The following is a 20,337-nucleotide window of genomic DNA, read 5'->3' as shown; positions in this document are numbered from 1 at the left end:
TGTTGAGCTGCAGTAGGTGGATTGTATTGTACCAGGTTTCCATAGTGGGATTTATTATTGCTTTTCGAAGGGGTTGTATAACATTTATCGACTTTTGTTTTGGTGCCGATTGTATTTTTGTCGGTAGGTAGTTGAATTATTTAAGTTTTCGCTGGTTTAATTGATTATTGTGTTTTAAGTTATTTTGCATGCTTAAACTTTGCTTATTAAGTGATTCCGAAACGGGTCACTACAAAACCCGATAAGAAACTAAACTCAAATCTATTGTATATATATGTTTACGTAAATAATTTAATACAAAAACTCTTGTGAGACGGTCTATTGAGTCAATTTTGTGACGCGAATATCTTAAAGAAAAAATATTACTTCAAAAATATTAATTTTTTATTGTAAAGAGTATGTCTTTCTCTCTCTTCTTTTTTTTTAAGAAACACCGTCTGTTATGACCGGGGGGGGGGGGGGGGGGTTTGGCGGACCCCTACCTGTTTATTCGAACAAAAAAAAATACAAGAGAGAAAGACTAGACCAAGACCTCCCGAGAAATTACAAATAACAAATAAAACTTAATTATTAAAAACTGTTTTAGTCCTGATATAAGGTAAACCAGACTTGTCTAAACTACAAATCCTTTTAAGCCTTCCAGTGATGTCTTGCGAGTGCAATATGGCCGATCCCAAAGCCCAATCAGATTAGCCAATTCATCCGCCGTTGCGTTTGCTTCCCTGTAAATATGAGTTTTCCGCACCTCTGAAGTTTTAAGTATCCCCTGAATCTGATAACGCCGCCAAGGAGTCCACTTCCAGCCATAAAGGAAACACGTTATAAAAATTGCACACCTGTAAACCTCTAAGAATATCAAGTAGTTAAGCTTTAGTGTGTTACGCCTTAAACGCATACAAATCTCGTGTGATGAGATTAATATTTTTAATGCATTAATAAGTCTCATAATATTATGTTTTGATGATTACAAAACTCGGTTAATTGTTACTAACCATTTAAAGTGAGATTTTGCAGATTAGATTCATTGACAAATAAATTATTGAAAGTTATTTTGAAGCTATCAATGTATTTATGAAGTCTCAATTTGCTCATATAATGGACACAATGTTATGTGGATGTCATGGAACATTGTTAAGAGATATTTAGAAAAAGACAAGAAGAAGCCAAAGTATGGAGCAGCAACTTCCGAAAATTACTGGAAATTTTCTATGACTACAAATCGGATCTCCACTAATCATAATCTAGATAAAGAAGTGTTACATGTACTGTCCAAATTTGAGAGCAATCCAACGGCTAGAATGAGAGATATGAATTTTTTCATATATGCTGCACAATACCCACTTCTGCAAGGAACGAAACCATGAAGATTCGACTTATTTTCTGGGAATGTTTGAAAAATCCAAATCCAATTTCCACCAATCAGATACAAGCTTATGATGTTATAAAGCTTTTGTCCAAATTGCAGGTCAATCCAAATGATGGATTGGGAGATATGAATTTTTCAAATTTGTTGCACAGAACAAGTTCGAAAACATGATAAAGCGACTTCCGAAAAATACTGGGCATGCTTTATTCTTTAAAATCAAATCTACACCGTTCAGAATGAAGATCCAGATGTTTTAAAGCTTTGGTTTAAATTTCAGATCAATCCAACGGTTAGATTGGGAGATATGAATTTTCCACAAAATCCGCTCAGTGCTGGGAAAAAGTAGGCAGCGGCGCCGAACACTTTTTGTCACTCCTTGACTTCTCAACACACGCCTCATGTACTCAAATCAGATTCAAATCTTTGCCAACTATAAATAGAGGCCATCCAAGGTCATTTGGAGACATCCCAACTCATCTCTTCTCTCCTTTGCAAGTAATTTTTCACTATCAAAGTGTGTGTGTGATATATTCAAGTATTAGAGAGTGTTTGTAAAAATAGTTTGTGAGTTGGTTGTGTTATTGTTGTAAACACTTGAGTGTGAAGCCAAATGTGTTGTGCTATCGTTGTAAGCACTTGAGTGTGAAGCCAAGTGTGTTGTGTTGAGGCTATCCTTGGAGCCCTTAAGGCCAAGAGTTTGAGTTGTATCGGTGCGGTGATCATGTTGAGTTGTATGGCTATCCTTGGAGCCATCAAGGCCAAGACGTTGAAGTGCTAGTGGATCCTTGGTTAATCGATCTTAACCAAGAAGGGGAGACGTAGACGATTTATCGTCGAACTTCCATAAACATCTCTTATCCCTTTTATTTACATTACGCATTTATTTACCGCACTTATTATTAATTGCTTTAAGTCTTCCGCTTGCGTACTAGCATAATCGCTTTAAATTGCTAAAGTTGCCAATAGAACCTAAATCCCCCCCCCCCCCCATTAGGTTCTAACAAGTGGTATCAGAGCCACCTTTTTCAAAATATTTTCAAAAAGGTTCTTATGGCAAATCTAGCGAGCGACTATGCTCAAGGGCAATCAACAAATCGTCCTCCTCTTTTCAATGGCATAAACTATGGATATTGGAAAAATCGAATATCCCTATATATCCAATCCGTAGACTATGACATTTGGAAGGTTACTGTGAAAGGTCCCTACATACCTACTAAAGAGGTTGAGGGTGTCAAAATTCCTAAGGGAATGGACGAATTTTCTAAGGAGGATATGAAACTTATATCTCAAAATGCTAAAGCCATGAATATTCTTCATTGTTCCTTAGATATGAACGAATACAATCGAATCTCGATGTGCTCATCCGCTAAAGAGATATGGGACAAGTTGGAGATATGCCATGAAGGGACTAATCAAGCCAAAGAGACGAAGATCGATCTACTCCAACTCAAATACGAAACATTTGAGATGGAAACCAATGAGGATGTTGACACAATGTTCCGAAGGCTTACTCAAATCATCAATGAGTTAGCCCAACTTGGAGAAAAGTATCCATCCAAGAAAGTTTGGAGAAGAGCTCTATGCGCCCTACCCAAGGAGTGGGATGCAAAGAGGACTGCCATCATTGAGTCCAACAAAGGTGACACCGCATCGTATGATCTTGATCAACTCCATGGGACCCTAAAAACCCATGAGTTGGAAGTATCTACAAGGAAAGAGTCAAAGAGAGAGGATGAAAAGACCAAGGCAAAGGGAATTGCCTTATCTACCCAAGTCGAAGAAAAAGATGATGATGATATGACACTCTTCGCAAGAAAATTCAAAAGATTTATGCGAGAAAACAAGTTCAAAAAGAAGACGGACAAGGAAGTTACTTGCTACAATTTTCAACAACAAGAGCATTATGCAAATGAGTGCCCTCTCAAGAAGAAATCTGACAAAGGAAAGAAGAAAGCACTTCTAGCCACTTGGAGCGATAGCGACGATGTTAAGGAGGAAGCTAACATTTGCCTCATGGCTAAAAGTGATGACATCGTCTCCGACGACGATGACGAGGTACCTTCCTATGACGAACTACTACATGCATATAAACAAATGTTTGATATGACTAAGTCACTTAGAAAGGAAAATAAAAACCTTAAAAATGAATTAGAAACTAAGGGACATGAAAACGTAAGATTAAAGGATGACATAGCCCACTTAGAAAAATCTTTTAATAAGTTCAATGTCAGCAGTAATAAATTGAATAATCTACTTAGCATGCAGAAATGTAGTTTTGATAAGGGTGAAATAGGGTACGGTAAGAAATCAATAGACTTTACTAGTCTAATTGCTAAAATAAAAATGAGATCACCCCCTACATGCTCTTATTGTTGTAAAATTGGTCATGCTAGATATAAATGTAGATCCTTGAGATTTCAATATGATCAAAAGAGTTATATGAAATGGAGGCCTAAGAGTACTTAACAACTCTTCAGTTGGCATTATGAGATCATGATCTAAGGAAGTTCATCATAGACCGGTTTAAACTGCCTTGACTTGCGACTGGTCTTCCTGATGAACGCTGCTCTGTCCAAGAAAATAGGTTTTTAAAGAGGCCATAGACCTACCTACTACTGGGAGCACTCTTAGAAAGTGGCGATGATGTTGCTATGAGAGACTGAACTCTTAGAAGTCTATTTTGTATCTCTCTTTTCTAACATTATGGACCCAAAAGAACTAAAGGGTACCAAAACCAATTTTTGCAGGGAAATAGGAAAACTGTTCTCCCTAGCATATGGTATGTAGACAGTAGATGTTCTAGACATATGACGGGAAACAAAGAGCTGCTCCAATCCATCAAACCAAAGGAGAAGGGATCTGTCACCTTTGGAGACAACAACAAAGGAGTTATCGAAGGAATCAGCTCAATAGGTATTTCTAAATCCTGCTTGATTGATGATGTACTCCTAGTGAAAGGGCTTAAACATAATCTACTATGCATAAGTCAATTGTGCGATAGAGGTTATGAAGTCAAATTCACTCCCCAACACTGCACTATATCATTCATGACTGACAAATCCATAAATTTCAAAGGATATAGAAATGAAAATGTATACAAGGTTTCTTTAAATAATTTATCTTTATCAAATATTAAAAGCCTTGTATCATTGAATGTTGATGACAACATTCTTTGGCATAGACGACTAGGTCATGTTGGTCCTAGTACCATAGAAAAACTTTTTAAACTTGATTTAGTTGTTGGTATGCCAAAACTCAATTTAAAATTAGATTCTGTTTGTGATGCATGTCAACTTGGCAAACATACAAGAGAATCTTTTAAAAGCAAAAATTTTGTATCAACTTTTATGCCCCTTGAACTTCTCCACCTAGATCTATGTGGTCCCTCGAGGAACGCTAGCCTAGGAGGGAAGCTTTATGCATTTGTCATTGCGGATGATTTTTTACGTTACACGTGGACATTAATTTTAGCCCACAAAAATGATGCCTTTGATTATTTTAAAACTTTTGTCAAACGAGTTGAGAATGAGAAAAATCTTTCTATAAAACAGATCCATAGTGACCACGGAACTGAATTTCAAAATGAGAGTTTTTCAAACTTTTGTGAAGAGAAAGGCATCGGTCACAATTTTTCTTGTCCTAGGACTCCTCAACAAAACAGGGTCGTTGAGAGGAAAAATATGACACTTGTGGAGATTGCAAGGACCATGATATGTGAGCATTCTCTACCAAAATATTTTTGGGCTGAAGCAATGAACATTGCTTGTTACATTATCAATCGTGTATCAATAAGGCCAATTTTCAAGAAAACTCCATATGAATTATGGAGAGGGAGAAAGCCTAACATTTCATACTTTCGAGCTTTCGGTTCCAAATGCTATATTCTTAATATCGGTAAAGACAACCTTGGCAAATTTGATGCCAAATCCGACAAAGGTATTTTTCTTGGATATTCTACTACAAGTAAGGCTTTTAGAGTATTTAATAAACGCACTTTACTTGTTGAAGAATCAATGCATGTAATATTTGATGAATCTATGTCTATAGTTCTTCGTAATACTAACGATGATGTAGAATTACTCGAAGAAGAGATGACCTCCTCAAGCTTAAATGATATAGATGTTTTTGTTGAGAAAACACCACTTTCGAAGGATTGGACGCTTCACAAAGATCATCCTATGGATCTTATCATTGGAATTCCTTCGAAGGGAGTAACCACTCGCTCTTCACTTAATAATATTTGCAATCATCTTGCTTTTGTTTCGCATGTTGAACCTAAGTGCATTGATGATGCTTTATTAGATGATTCATGGATTATTGCTATGCAAGATGAGTTGAATGAGTTTAGACGTAATAATGTTTGGAATCTTGTTCCTAGGCCGCATGATAGATCTATCATTGGTACTAAATGAGTGTTTAGGAATAAACTTGACGAGCATGGTACTATCACTAGAAATAAAGCTAGGCTTGTAGCTAAAGGATATAGTCAAGAAGAAGGCATAGATTATGATGAAACTTATGCGCCTGTTGCTAGACTAGAATCTATTCGCATGCTACTTGCTTTTGCTTGCTCTAGAAATTTCAAGTTATTTCAAATGGATGTCAAGAGTGCATTTCTTAATGGTGAATTGAAAGGGGAGGTTTACATTGAACAACCTGATGGCTTTGTTGATACTGCTTTGCCTGATCATGTGTTTAGACTTAACAAAGCCTTGTATGGATTGAAACAAGCTCCTAGAGCTTGGTATGATAAATTGTCTACTTTCTTGCTTTCAAATGGTTTTTCAAGAGGAAAGATCGACATTACTTTATTCACCAAGAATGTCAAAGATGATTTATTAATTGTGCAAATCTATGTTGATGATATAATTTTTGGTTCTACTAATGAAACTCTTTGTCAAAAATTCTCTAAGTTGATGCAGGAACACTTCGAGATGAGTATGATGGGGGAACTTAACTATTTCCTCGGATTACAAATCAAACAGTGCAAGGATGGGTTCTTTGTGAACCAAAGCAAATATATCAAGGAGATTCTAAAGAAGTTTGGGATGGAGAACACAAAATCATCATCCACACCGATGAGCACAGCAATCAGACTCGACAAGGATGAAAATGGTAAAACTGTAGATCAATCTTCCTTTCGTAGTATGATTGACTCCTTACTTTATGCTACTGCTAGTAGACCGAACATTATATTTAGTGTTTGCTTGTGTGCACGATTTCAATCATGTCCAAAGAAAACACATTTGTTCGCCTTAAAACGCATTTTCAAATATCTTTCAAATACTCCAAATCTCAGCTTGTGGTATTCGAAAAATTCTTTCTTTGATTTAAAAGCTTACTGTGATGCCGACTTTGGTGGATATAAGGTGGACCGTAAAAGCACTAGTGGAACTTGTTTCTTTTTAGGAAATTGTTTAGTTTCTTGGTTTTCAAAGAAACAAAATTGTGTTGCGTTGTCAACGACCGAAGCCGAATATATGGCTGCCGGTAGTTGTTGTGCGCAAATTATTTGGATGAAGCATCAATTGCTCGTCTATGGTGTATCTTTTTCAAAAATTCCTATTTTCTGTGACAACACAAGCGCCATATGTCTTACAAAGAATCCGATTCAACATTCGCGCACCAAACATATTGACATTCGTCATCATTTTATTCGTGACCATATCGAACGAAATGAAGTTGAACTTCAATATGTTGACACAACTAATCAAATTGCTGATATTTTTACAAAACCACTAGATGAAAATACTTTTATTCATTTGCGTGGTGAACTTGACATGATTGAGTTGTAATCGCTTGTAGACATAAGTTTAAATTTAATGTCATATTAAGGGGGAGCTTAATATTAAATTCGAGCAATTTAATGTTGGATAATACAAATTAATTGTATTTATTCAAAGTTATAAAGCTCACATTTTATGTGAAATTTATGTGTTGCTTTTTAGAAATTATATTTCAATTCTCTTGTTTTGCATTTACTTTTCCAGTCTTTTTGATTATCACAAAAGGGGGAGAATTAGTTTGGTTAAATACTTTAACTAAGGGGGACATTTAGTGCGGTTAAATGCATGGAGAATAAAATTGGTTATTTGATAAACATTCTCTTCTTAGCTAATTGTTTAATTTAGGGGGAGTTTTATTCATGCAATTATATTGTGCAAATTTAAATTGTTTATTTAATATTGTACATTTATTTCTTCTATTTAACCAAGTTTTGTGATCATCAAAAAGGGAGAGATTGTTACGCCTTAAACGCATACAAATCTCGTGTGATGAGATTAATGTTTTTAATGCATTAACAAGTCTCATAATATTATGTTTTGATGATTACAAAACTCGGTTAATTGTTACTAACCATTTAAAGTGAGATTTTGCAGATTAGATTCATTGACAAATAAATTATTGAAAGTTATTTTGAAGCTATCAATGTATTTATGAAGTCTCAATTTGCTCATATAATGGAAACAATTTTATGTGAATGTCATGGAACATTGTTAAGAGATATTTAGAAAAAGACAAGAAGAAGCCAAAGTATGGAGCAGCAACTTTCGAAAATTACTGGAAATTTTCTATGAATCCAAATCGGATCTCCACTGGTCATAATCTAGATAAAGAAGTGTTACATATACTGTACAACTTTGAGAGCAATCCAACGGCTAGAATGAGAGATATGAATTTTTTCATATATGCTGCACAGTACCCACTTCTGCAAGAAACGAAACCATGAAGATTCGACTTATTTTCTGGGAATGTTTGAGGAATCCAAATCCAATCTCCACCGATCAGATACAAGATTATGATGTTATAAAGCTTCTGTACAAATTTCAGGTCAATCCAACGGATGGATTGGGAGATATAAATTTTTCACATTTGTTGCACAGAACAAGTTCGAAAACATGATGAAGCGACTTTCGAAAAATACTGGGCATGCTATATTCTTTAAAATCAAATCTTCACCATTCAGAATGAAGATCCAGATGTTTTAAAGCTTTGGTTTAAATTTCAGATCAATCCAACAGCTATATTGGGAGATATGAATTTTCCACAAAATCCGCTTAGTGCTGGAAAAAAGTAGGCAGCGGCGCCGAACACTTTTTGTCACTCCATGACTTCTCAACACACGCCTCATGCACTCAAATCAGATTCAAATCTTTGCCAACTATAAATAGAGGCCATCCAAGGTTATTTGGAGACATCCCAACTCATCTCTTCTCTCCTTTGCAAGCAATTTCTCACTATCAAAGTGTGTGTGTGATATATTCAAGTATTAGAGAGTGTTTGTAAAAATAGTTTGTGAGTTGGTTGTGCTATTGTTGTAAACACTTGTGTGTGAAGCCAAGTGTGTTGTGCTATCATTGTAAGCACTTGAGTGTGAAGCCAAGTGTGTTGTGTTGAGGCTATCCTTGGAGCCCTTAAGGCCAAGAGTTTGAGTTGTATCGGCGCGGTGATCATGTTGAGTTGTACGGCTATCCTTGGAGCCATCAAGGCCAAGACGTTGAAGTGCTAGTGGATCCTTGGTTAATTGATCTTAACCAAGAAGGGGAGACGTAGACGATTTATCGTCGAACTTCCATAAATATCTCTTATCCCTTTTATTTACATTACGCATTTATTTACCGCACTTATTATTAATTGATTTAAGTCTTCCGCTTGCGTACTAGCATGATCGCTTTAAATTGCTAAAATTGCCAATAGAACCTAAATCTCCCCCCCCCCCCTCACCCCACCCCACCCCCAATTAGGTTCTAACATAGTGTTTGAACCAAGGCCAATAGAATCATGAAATGCCAAAACCGGCTGCCCAGAGTGATCTCTAATAATGCCACCTATGCCAGATTCTCCTCCCGCTTTCGAGCATCCGTCTGTATTAAGCTTGAAGTACCCGATCTGAGGGGCCAACAAACGTACTGTCTGAATGGTAGTTACTCTAGAGACAGTATAATTCAGCCCCAAGGATTTAGCAATATCCTCATATCCAGTCCAATGACTTGCCCTCAACAATCCTGCACGACCAATAGATATAATAAACTCATTAATATTCAATATAATCCTGGCCGAGTGAATTTTAATTCTTTTATGCTTGTGCTCATTTCTGGCCTTCCGAGAAACCAGATAATCAGGAACGAAATAAATTCCCTGACATGACCTACTTTACTCCAATGATCTAACACCTTACAATTTCCGAAGGATTGGAAATTATGGACTTGAAAGATCTGAGCAAAAAACTTCCAAACACCTACACCTGAAACACACCCAAAGAATAGGTGATCAAAAGATTCTTGATTACGACAACATTGACATATAGATGCCAACGCAATCCCTCTCGCCTCAAGAATATCATCTACCGAAATCCTCTTGAAGAACCACCTCCAGCAGAAAATAGAAATCGACGGCTTAAAAGACTTGGACCAACAGCCCTTCAGCCAATCGATCTCTGTATGACGATGGCGAACCAACTCCCAAGCAGACTTAACAGAAAATCTACCATTAATAACATGTTTCCAAATAGCCATATCTGACAATACAGGGTGAACAGGCACCTCCATAATACGATGTGCAACAGGAGCCGAGCCAGATTCCATTTTTGATCATCCAAAAACCAATCAACTCGCGTAGATGGCTGCCCCTGAATAAGAACCGATGAAGAAAGGGGACCATCCGGGAGCCAAGAGTCAAACCAGAAGCTAATATGTCCGTCTCCAATTCTCCAACCAATCCTTTGTTCTGTTCTATCTCTAATCTTCATCATCCGCCTCCAGGTGGGAGATATATTCTGCATGGGCCGAGTTGCCACTGGAGGATCAGATTTACAATATCTCATCATCAAGAACTTGCTCCAGAGCGATTCCACAGACCGGAATCATACCCAAAGTTTTATAGAGAAAGCCGTCACCGAATCCTCGAGTCTACGAATCCTGAAACCACCTTTCGAAAATTGAAGACAGATTTTCTCCCAAGCAATCCAATGAATTTTTCTAGCACTATCCTTTGAACGCCAAAGAAATTTAGCGCATAACATCTCGAACCTATGAAGGACAGTTCCAGGAGGCTGCAGAACCTGGAAAAGATAGATAGGCATAGAACACAGGACACTCTTGATAAGCACCAAACTACTGCCAAAAGACAAAATCTGCGTTTCCCACCCTTGAAGTTTCTTGCTAGCACTGGTGAGAATATGGGAGAAATATGAGCTCTTTCTCGGACCTAGGAAAAGTGGGGTGCCCAAGTACAAAATAAGAAGATACCCCTCCCCAAAACCAGTGATAGCATAATAAATCCCCTTACTCTGAGGCGGACAATTACTGGCAGTGATAATAACACTCTTGGCATTGCTGATGAGTTGCCCAGAACGCTATCCCTGGAGTAGAGCCATTAGCGAAAATAATCAGATCATCCGCATAGGCCAAATGAGAAAGTCTAAACGTCCGAACCGTAATGTAATTGAGCAGCCTATGCCTAGAAAATAAATTATCCAAACCTCTAGACAAATATTCAGCAACAATCACAAAAAGAGAAGGAGAAATCCGCCCTTGCCTTAACCCCCTGTTCGAATGGAAGAATCCCGATAAAAAATCGTTGATTATAATAGAAAACCAACAGTTATTGACGCATCTGATAATAGTCTGGCATACTCCCTCTGAGAAACCAAAGGCCCGCAACATCTGATATAAAAAAATCCCACTGGACCCTATCATAAGCTTTGGCCCTTTCAAACTTCATAATAATGTTCCCCCTCTCGCCCGGTAATTCAAATGGTTGACCAACTCTTGAGCAAGAAGAATATTATCCGAAATAACCCGACCTGCTAAAAATCCGCTCTGGGAAGGAGAAATAATCATAGAGTATGGGCTCGTTTGGATTTGATAGATATTTTTTTAAAAAAGAGTGCTTTTTAAGCACTTAAATGGCCACTCAAACGGGGCCTATGTCTCTTGCGAGATGGTCTTACGTATTTTTTTCGTGAAATGAGTCAACCCTATTCTTATTTATAGAAAAGAAATACTTTTGACATAAAAAATATTACTTTTTTACGAGTGACCCAAATAACAAATCCGTCTCATAAAATTGGCACGTGAGATTGTCTCATATGAATTTTTATATATTGTAAGACCGTGTTATGAGATGAAACATGCTCTTAATTTAATTAGGTATTTGAAATTCCATATTTTCCCCCCAGCATATGTTTGTTTTCCAAAGCGTGTTTGAACATAATGAAGAAATTGGAATTGTTTGGATACTTTTCGGGCCTTGGGGTTTTTAGGGTGGCCGAATTTTGTAAGATATTTGAAATTCTCGTACGTATGTGCAGAGCACTATCCCATATGTGACCCAAAGAAGTTCAACACGCCAAGATTTCAAGAACCCCACTTGCCTTCTTTCTCCATCTGCCATTTCTTTGTATAAAATTGTTGATTTCCTAATCCAATCGCAAGATCCTTTTTTCCCCCTTCCCAATCGTTACGCCAGGTTTTGCGTAAAAGTAATTTCTCTGCAAGTCAACCAGCGAGCTTCCTCAATCTAGTTTTTTCAGCGCTTTCTTTTCTGCCCATATTCACTACTCTAAACATTCCTCTGTTTTGGGGTCAAACAAAGATTTAGGATATGTGGGTTAGGATTTTTGGATTCTAGGGGAGATTAGAAGCGTTGGGATATTGGTAGTTTTGTAAATCGATGTATTCTTTTGAATGATCGTGTGTAATTTGTGACATTGATTTTGATCGGTGTTTTTAGACATCTTCTTTTTATGATTGCAGTGGATAGAATGGTTAAAATGAGTGATTGGAGTGTCTGTATGTGTCTTGTATCGTGAGATTTTATTGTTGAAGTAACAAAGTTTTTATCTTGTCGAGATTGGAGTTCATTTCTTGCAAAGAAACTGATATTGGGAACAATTCGGTCACTGGTGGATAAGTAGATTGTTTTCCTGGGTGTACTTAAAGCAGCCACTGGTGATTTGGTGGACTGGTAATCTTTGGTGTAGTTCTGGGAGCAGATTGGTTTGCTTGAAAAGAGACGGGTTTGAATCGGATCAGCCTCCGCCGAATAGGGGGGCTGGTCATCTTTTGGTGTTATATTGATGGTGGAGAGATTTTCTTTAAAGAAGCTGATTCCTGAGCTGCTATTGAATAGGTGGCCTGCTCATCTTGGGTGCATTCTTGGTGGTGGACTGATTTTTATTGAAAAGAAAAGGTTGTTTTCTGTCAAGTGTTTGAATTGGTGGGCTGGTAATCTGGTGAAGGTGGAGTATTTTCTTGCAAAGGAATGGATGATTCGTCGAATCGGCCGCCAATGAATCGGCAAACACCTCATATGGGTGTGAACAAGATGGGGAAAAACATTAAGAAAAGTCCATTGCACCAGCCCAACTTCCCTGGTACTGCAAGGGACCAGCCTCCACCCCAGGTTTACAACATTAACAAGAATGATTTCAGGAATTTAGTTCAGCAACTCACTGGTTCACCATTGCGAGAACCTCCGCTTAGACCTACCCAAAATCCTCCAAAACCCCCAAATAACAGGTTGCAGAGGATTCGACCTCCACCTTTAGCGCCTGTGGCACCTATAAATCGACCCCAGATCCCCATTCATCCCCATTTGCCAATGCCTGTACCGGCACAGCTTTCAGCGCCACTTCCTCACCCAAATAATTTTGCAAGACCTCCTCCAGCGCAGTATGGTCAACCACCACAAAATTCAATGCTATCGCATACACCAAGTGACCTCTGGACTAATACTACAGAGTCTCCTGTATCAGCTTATGCACGTTATCTTCAAAATTCAGTCTTAGATTCGGGTCCTGTACAACTTCAAGATCAGCCTCAGCTTAGTAAGAACCCTCAAGTTAATGGTCAAAACATGCCTCAACCAAATTTACTTCCTAATCCCGCCTTCCCACCTCCAAGAAGTAGTGGACCTTACTCTAGTTTGCCCTCTGCTCGAACTGATGTTCTCTCATCCCCTCGGATGAATGGTCCACCACCCTCTCACCCGTGGATGAATAATCATCCTTCCCCTATACCATCTCCAACTTCTCAGTTCCTTTTACCTTCGCCTACCGGATTCTTGAATTTGTTATCTCCTCAATCCCCATACCCATTGCTTTCACCAGGATATCAGCATCCTCCCCCGATTTCACCCCATTTCTCATTTTCTTCTGCTGCACACTCAGGATTCTTAGGTCCTGTATATCCACTCCATCCCTCACCTGCTTATGGAGTCCCTTTATCCCCAGGATTTTTCCCGGGATCCAGCCCAAGATGGAGGAACCAATAAGTCTAGCGCAAGCTACTGACTTGGACGAAAAGAGCCACATGATATTCTACTACTTATATGATGCTGATTTATCTATTCCATGTCATTGCTTCTAGTCTAGAAATAAGCATAGTGGGATGCCGAACCGCCTTGATTTCTTAAGCACCGTCCATGCAACGCTTGGATAGAGCTGCAGCAAGTTAGCAGAAGTTAAAAGTTGTAATTCACATATCATGTAGGATATTCTTATATTGATTGAACTTTGTAATTCTCATATATCTCAACATTTTAGTGATTTGCATGTTAAATGAGCTTGATGCGCTTTCAGCAAGACGAGATTTCTTGGCTACCTATAAATCAAAGGCTATGGATGCTGACCTGCTACCATATTATTGTGTGCCGATTGCATGTTCGCTCTGCCTCCTGTGGCATCTTCCATATCACAAAAAGCCCTTTAAATCATACTCTCCGCCATCGTCCGGTTAACATATTCGAAAATCATAATATCGGTTAAAAGATTAGAACTCTTGGATCACATAGATGCTGACAATGCTCTTAACGATTTTGTCGATGCAGGTATATGGGTAAGTGCCCATATACTAGAATTTATGGTCGATTTTGTTTTTCATATCAGATGTTCTCGTGAACATCTCATGTGAAAAAAAAAAATATGGCCATTAAAGGGTACAGTGCTCATGGGGTAGCATCGACTGTGCTCGTGGGTAGAATCGACCGAACCGCTCGACATTTCAGTAAAATTTGTGAAGTTGTAGATTTTTAGTACAGAATCTCGGTTGTCTGTTAATGCTGTATACTTGGCTCACTCTTTTCTTTTCTAGATCTATACATGCAATGTCATTATGTATTAACTACACAATTAAGATCCAGAGAACATGAGGTTGGGATGATTCTATTCGATAAACTTCTTAGTGGGTATTTTTAGGGATTAAAAAACAGACTGACATTATTTTGTTTCGATTAGAACCAACTTTAATATATTAATAATATTTATTATTGCCTTCATTGCTGCTCCATAGCTTCATTCATTCGTTAAACCTTGGGGATAACATTAGCATTGAGCCTTGAGGTCAACACAAATGAGCGCTTACGTGGCGATAATTGTGGTTTAATTTGAATTGAAAGTCAATTTCTCTAAAGATTTGCTTACGTGACGATAATTGTGGTTTAATTTGAATTGAAAGTCAATTTTTCTAAAGATTTGCTAGAAGCCTAGAATGCGACACAACCAGGATTTTTAGTGAAAATAATATTTTCGGGCGATGCAGAAAGATAAAAAACGAAGTTACGTTTAGTTTGAATAATAAGATTATTGAATGATTAATAAATAAATGATTTAAAAATGATAGATAATGATATGTAATATGTGGTGTTAAACTTGATATGTTTGGTTTTATTTTTTATGAAAAGTTTTAAGAAAGGAAAGTTTAATATTATGATCAAAATATCCCTAATTTTTTTTTAAAGTAATAAAAATCATTTTAAAAAAGGGACAAAAGGTATTTATGGAACGACTGGACATGACTAACAAACGAATTGTTAGTATTGGGGTGGGACTTGGGTTTACTTTTCTCACTTTATCTAACTTTGTTCAATCCATAATGGATTGAGTTGATTTATTAAAAATTGTACCGAACAGAAGTTTGGCCCAAAAAATAACACATAAACCCACTCAATCACTTGTACTCTGTGCAGTTAAAATTCCCAAGGAAAATAAACCCAAGAAACATTTCCCATTTCTTGTATGTACAAAATAAAGCAAGAAATAATCTTCTGCACACTATTCTCACAAGACACTATACTTTGAACCTCTATAACCTACTATTCTTGTTCTGTTTATACACAAACTCTGCAATACAAGCCTATAATTTCCTTAAATTCTCAACCATCAAAATATCAACTTCTCGAGTTTTTCAGACTCACTATTTCCTTGAAATTTTACTTTCCAGTTTAAGCTTTTGCACTCGTTGTCGTAGCCGTCGTTGATGGTCATTAATCTTCCAAAGCCCGTGTCCCAGAATAACAGAAGAGTAGATGCCATGGGTGATAATAGGCGCAAGAATATTGTCCGTCTGCAACATAAATATAAGCAAGAAAATTACTTCACACCCTCACACGTTGAGATGTTAAGGTAGTGTTTGGAAGAGCTTCTAGGAAGCGCTCATGAGCTTTTCCTTCACAAAATTTTGCAATTTTGCAATTTTGTAAAAGAAAAGCTGCTTTCTAAAAGCTCTCTCAAACACTACCTAAATAAGGTTATATACATTATCTATGTCAAATCACTGGCAGACCATGTGAAACATAAATGAAACCAACGTAAAACTTGCATGATATATCAGTGGTTGATGGATCCATAAGTTCCTATCCATTATTTCTAGCAATACATTAGCATACAACAGATTAGAACCATCCATCCAGTATTTCCTATACCATTTCTACATATTGTTTGAGCTATCAATGTTAGAGCCATGAGAAACCAAAAATGCAACCACGGCGAAGCTCACGTAATCTAAAAATGGACCCATTATGCATATATTTCACTACACAGATGATTCCATTTTGTTGGTTGTTACAAATATTTGTCAGTCACTTATTCATAAGCACAAAAATTAGTTTAAATCATTACATAATTGTCAGTCCAAATGGCTGGGACTCGGTGATACCCTACGCTGCATGCTGCTCACTTTTGGACTATGTGATACCTACATGAGACTCATGTCAAACTTGATCTAAACCTCCGATATATATCCCATGGGCTCATAAAATCTCATTCATTTGTCCTTGATTATGTTACTAATTAGTAATTACCTAAAGGAGTCAAATAAACTGCACGGACCCAACTTACCTGAATCCATTCAAATCCAAGATAAAGAGCCAAAAATGCCTCAAGTAATGGCGAGTATATCTTTTTCATTTGCCTCCTCTCGTACCAGGCTGTAAGATTAAGTGTTAGACAATGTAAGCACAAATAATCTTAACACAAACTTGCACTCAAAAATTTAGTCAGAGGGTGTGGAATTGTCAACTTTTAGAGGACAAACAAGCAGGATTTATGATCACTTGAGAGATATATGCATTTTGTGAAATCAGGTCTGGATTGAAAGATTTTGTATCCGAGATCTTTCTTTTTAATTCAGACTTTCAACACAAATGCTGAGATTCTTAGCAAAATTAGTAATATGGATTTCTTAACCAGTGGATTGAAACATAAGTGCTTTATAGTATACTATAATTCATAAAGTTTCACTTCTTTGGCACAGTGGAGAAAAGCTACAAGCATTGCCATCATTCCTCGATTTCAAAATGATACTTCATTTCCCATAACACTGGGTTGAACACATCAATATGACCAGAGTTACTTCCAACAGTAGACAACAGGAAAAACTATATCTAGGAAAAGACTAACCTGCAAATAGCTTTTTCAGATCTTCACGACCTGAGCGTGACTTTAGAACTGGTGCGACTACATAGGTGGGGTCTGAATGTGCACAAAGAAAACTCATAATTTCAGATAATACAGTTATAGGGATATCCTGTCTAGTCATTCTAGGTGAGAACTTATACAAATTACAACATACCTTTGGGAGAAGCAGCTAAGTAGTAAAGTGAACCAACAAGAGCAGCTGTGATAACAGCTGCATACGCCTGTGCAAATGGGACGAAGGGAGGCAACACACCAACCTGAATTTCATTATTATCCATTAGACAATAGGCATGCAAATATTTAATTGTGCAAAGGGACAACTTTAGTTATTCTACCAGAAGTGCCATTCCTCGAGCATCAGCAAATAAATTGCTTCCTCGAAGAAATATTTCTGCTAATGCCCCCTGCAATAAGAGTCATAAAAGAAGGAAAACATCAAGGACCAATTTCGTCTTATACTAAAAAAATAATCAATCATGAAAATATCCATCCTCTTGCATGTTTCAGACTAAGGAGATCCACCTGAACAGCAGCACGGTAGAAAAGTTCCTCCCCAACAGAGCTTGCAGCAACCATGAGCATAAACTGAGAGAATGGGTCCAGAAAAATCAGGGATACAACCAATTTTACTTGGGTAAACACATGGAACAAACCACGGCCCCCAAATCAAAATCTTCTTTCTATGCCTAGAAATAATCAATCTTTCGGTGTAACAGAAGACCAACTTAGTCGTAACTTTTACCTGCCATGCTGACATTCCATAAAAAAAACTCCGCAACTCCTCATCCTCAACATCCCTGATTGCACGAGCATAAGGAGATAGCTTTACAACTTCGTCCTGTTAACATGAGATTATGCTTTTTTAGTTTTTACCATCTAATTAAAACTATGTTAGTGAAATTTCATATATGAGTCAATTTTAAACAATCAGCCATTAGGATGGAATAGTATTGAATTTAATATCTGAAGCTTTCATATAATGTTCTGGGTTCGGAAATGGAAAACGTATTATAACGAACATAAGGAGAAAGTTGATTTTGAAAAAAAACTTTGCCATACATCTAGTATGAAGAGAAGGGCCATAATCGGTGGAGCTGCATATCCCAACCCTTGAACAATTGCATTTAATGAGAGATCAAATCCACCCATGCAATCGATACCAGAAAGGGAGCATATAAATCTTCCTGCCACTGCCATTGCACCATATATACCTAAAGTCCCAAACAGTAAGTGAAAGTCGCATCAGTTGCTTATTCAGATTATCATGGACTACAAGCAGGAAATAACAAGTTCAAAGTAATGATTAAAGTGCACAAACAGATAGTTAGAGGACATGCTCAATTAAAGCGACAAAGGAAAAACAGGGGAATATTCTAACAAGGTTACAAGAGTTACACGGCCACGTACAGATATGAGATTTTTCAATGCACTGTGAGCCTCATCTGGAGCTCACACAATCCATAATTATACCTCTGGTGTGTAGTGTTGGTGTATCATACAAGGACCTTAACATGGAAACAATTTTTTCACATCTACAAATCTAATTTTTGCCATCTGATCTGTACACACTTTCTCGTGCAGAAATATGTGGATTTCTGAGCTTAACTTGAACTCATTGTATTTGAAGTGACGTTCAGCTCAAGGTGCGAATCAGTTTGAAGCTGACTAAAACTAACCATGCCAACTCCGATAAGAGCTCAACAGAACCAATTGTTATAAAAATTTCACAGGATCCTAAAGATGCAAACTAACTAGTTTTGCATGATAGAGAAGAATTCTCTTCCAATTTGAACACCAAAGGGTTATTATTATACAAAAAATTATAGCTTATTACAGTGACAAGACAAGCATGATATTCTGTAATTGTACTATCCAGAAAGCCACATATGCTAGCGACAATAATGGACCCATGACTTGGCTGTAGTAATAATTTTAGAACCGAACTTCTTTCATCCTATGATGATCTATATCTCATAGTAATGACAGCACAAGCATGATATTCCCATCATTGTACACATTAAAAATTCAAAGTTGTAATAAACGTAAAACTCAAATAGTAATCAGAAACAATTTTCCATTTCTAAAAACTTTGATTTAGTTCAAGGGATGCCCACACGTAAACTTTTCATCAAATTTGTCAGAAACCCACGAAAGAAATTCAACAAACAAAGCAAAAGGATGACTCACCCATTCCATAACCTAGTCTAACAACAGCTCCAATCTTTTCCCAGACAGGAAAATCAGCATCGTTGAAGCTCTGGTTCAATGTGGTCACCTCCATAGCAGGAACCCTGCTGTACCCCGCCGCAGTCTTTCCTTCCCTACTCTCCACCACCTCCCCACCTCCGCCATTGGTCTCCGCCCGCACCACCGCGTAACCATTCACCTTTCTCTTCTTCATCACAAAATGACCGAAACCACCAAGAAGAGCGTAAGAAGAAACCGCCCTGGGCAGGTTGGGAGGCCGCGAGACGAACGAGATCTCCATAGAATACAGCGGTTGAGAGGGAGATAGGGGGTATCAAGGCCGCGACGGGCGTAAAACGTCGTCGTAGGGCATGGCTTGTGTGGATTAGGCAATGGTGGCCGTTGGTTTTGATTGAGTTTTGTATGGCGCCACATCAAGGTCAAAGGTGGGTCTCCCATGGTGGATTTGTACACACAGAAATGGTGCGATATTTTGTGGGGATATCCCAACGACCAATCATCTTCTTCTTCTTAGATAATCATTCTAGTTTAGGATAAAATAAATTACATATCTTTTGATTTTTCTCAACAAGGCGGTTTGTTTTTTCGTTTATGAAGGCCTAATCCAATATCTCAACGGTTGAATTTTGGTTTTGTTAAAATATGTTTGGATAAGTGGAATTTGATCAGATTTGGTTGGATTTGGAATTGAAAATATTGAATTAATCGATTTTTTTACAAAATAAATTAAAAAAATACTGATTTATTAGTTATTTGGTAGTTATTTGGCAAGTTAACATTTCAAAACGGGATTGGTATTTTATGGGAGATTTCAATTAGTTTAATAAGCACAATCTTAACAAAATTGATCGAATTTCATGGGATTTGAGTTTATAAAACAATAAAATTATTTTTAATAATAAATACATATACTTTAAATGAATTTTAAATTTTCTTTATAATTTTTTTTACAAAATATCATTTATCCAAAATTTATACTATCAAATTTCAAAATATATTTTAACTTTTTGCCAAACACCAAAATAAAATTCCAAATCCAATTGCAATTCCAAATTCAATTTTTAGA

The 20,337-nt window shown here is 37.3% G+C and overlaps 2 protein-coding genes across 2 annotated transcripts; one reads left to right on the top strand and one right to left on the bottom strand.

The window, feature by feature from the left end:
* Positions 1 to 11,683: 11,683 nt before the first annotated feature.
* Positions 11,684 to 14,198, top strand: LOC140863845 (protein HAIKU1-like). Its single transcript, XM_073267578.1, has one exon. It carries the CDS (start codon positions 12,632 to 12,634, stop codon positions 13,640 to 13,642), a length of 1,011 nt encoding a protein of 336 aa, XP_073123679.1. The 5' UTR covers positions 11,684 to 12,631; the 3' UTR covers positions 13,643 to 14,198.
* Positions 14,199 to 15,350: 1,152 nt separating this feature from the next.
* On the bottom strand, positions 15,351 to 19,698 carry LOC140864618 (uncharacterized). The gene is made up of 9 exons (XM_073268901.1): positions 19,251 to 19,698; positions 18,123 to 18,274; positions 17,806 to 17,901; positions 17,586 to 17,648; positions 17,399 to 17,467; positions 17,218 to 17,320; positions 17,046 to 17,117; positions 16,485 to 16,573; positions 15,351 to 15,711 (listed from the first exon to the last, which is right to left on the bottom strand). Exons 1-9 carry the CDS (start codon positions 19,549 to 19,551, stop codon positions 15,562 to 15,564), a joined length of 1,095 nt encoding a protein of 364 aa, XP_073125002.1. The 5' UTR covers positions 19,552 to 19,698; the 3' UTR covers positions 15,351 to 15,561.
* Positions 19,699 to 20,337: the final 639 nt, after the last annotated feature.

The sequence above is a fragment of the Henckelia pumila genome, chromosome 4 (assembly GCF_033568475.1).
Source record: "Henckelia pumila isolate YLH828 chromosome 4, ASM3356847v2, whole genome shotgun sequence".
In the NCBI taxonomy this organism is placed as follows: Eukaryota; Viridiplantae; Streptophyta; class Magnoliopsida; order Lamiales; family Gesneriaceae; genus Henckelia; species Henckelia pumila.
This window is presented reverse-complemented; position numbering and strand designations above follow the sequence as displayed.

What these genes read in the sequence shown, in the direction of transcription:
- LOC140863845 (XM_073267578.1), top strand. Translation starts at nt 12,632, where the DNA reads ATGGATGATTCGTCGAATCGGCCGCCAATGAATCGGCAAACACCTCAT.
- LOC140864618 (XM_073268901.1), bottom strand. Translation starts at nt 19,551, where the DNA reads ATGGAGATCTCGTTCGTCTCGCGGCCTCCCAACCTGCCCAGGGCGGTT. An exon ending in CCCTTCTCTTCATACTAGAT is followed by an intron (nt 17,902 to 18,122) that starts GTATGGCAAAGT and finishes TCATGTTAACAG; the next exon opens with GACGAAGTTGTAAAGCTATC. An exon ending in TTGGATTTGAATGGATTCAG is followed by an intron (nt 15,712 to 16,484) that starts GTAAGTTGGGTC and finishes TTTATGTTGCAG; the next exon opens with ACGGACAATATTCTTGCGCC.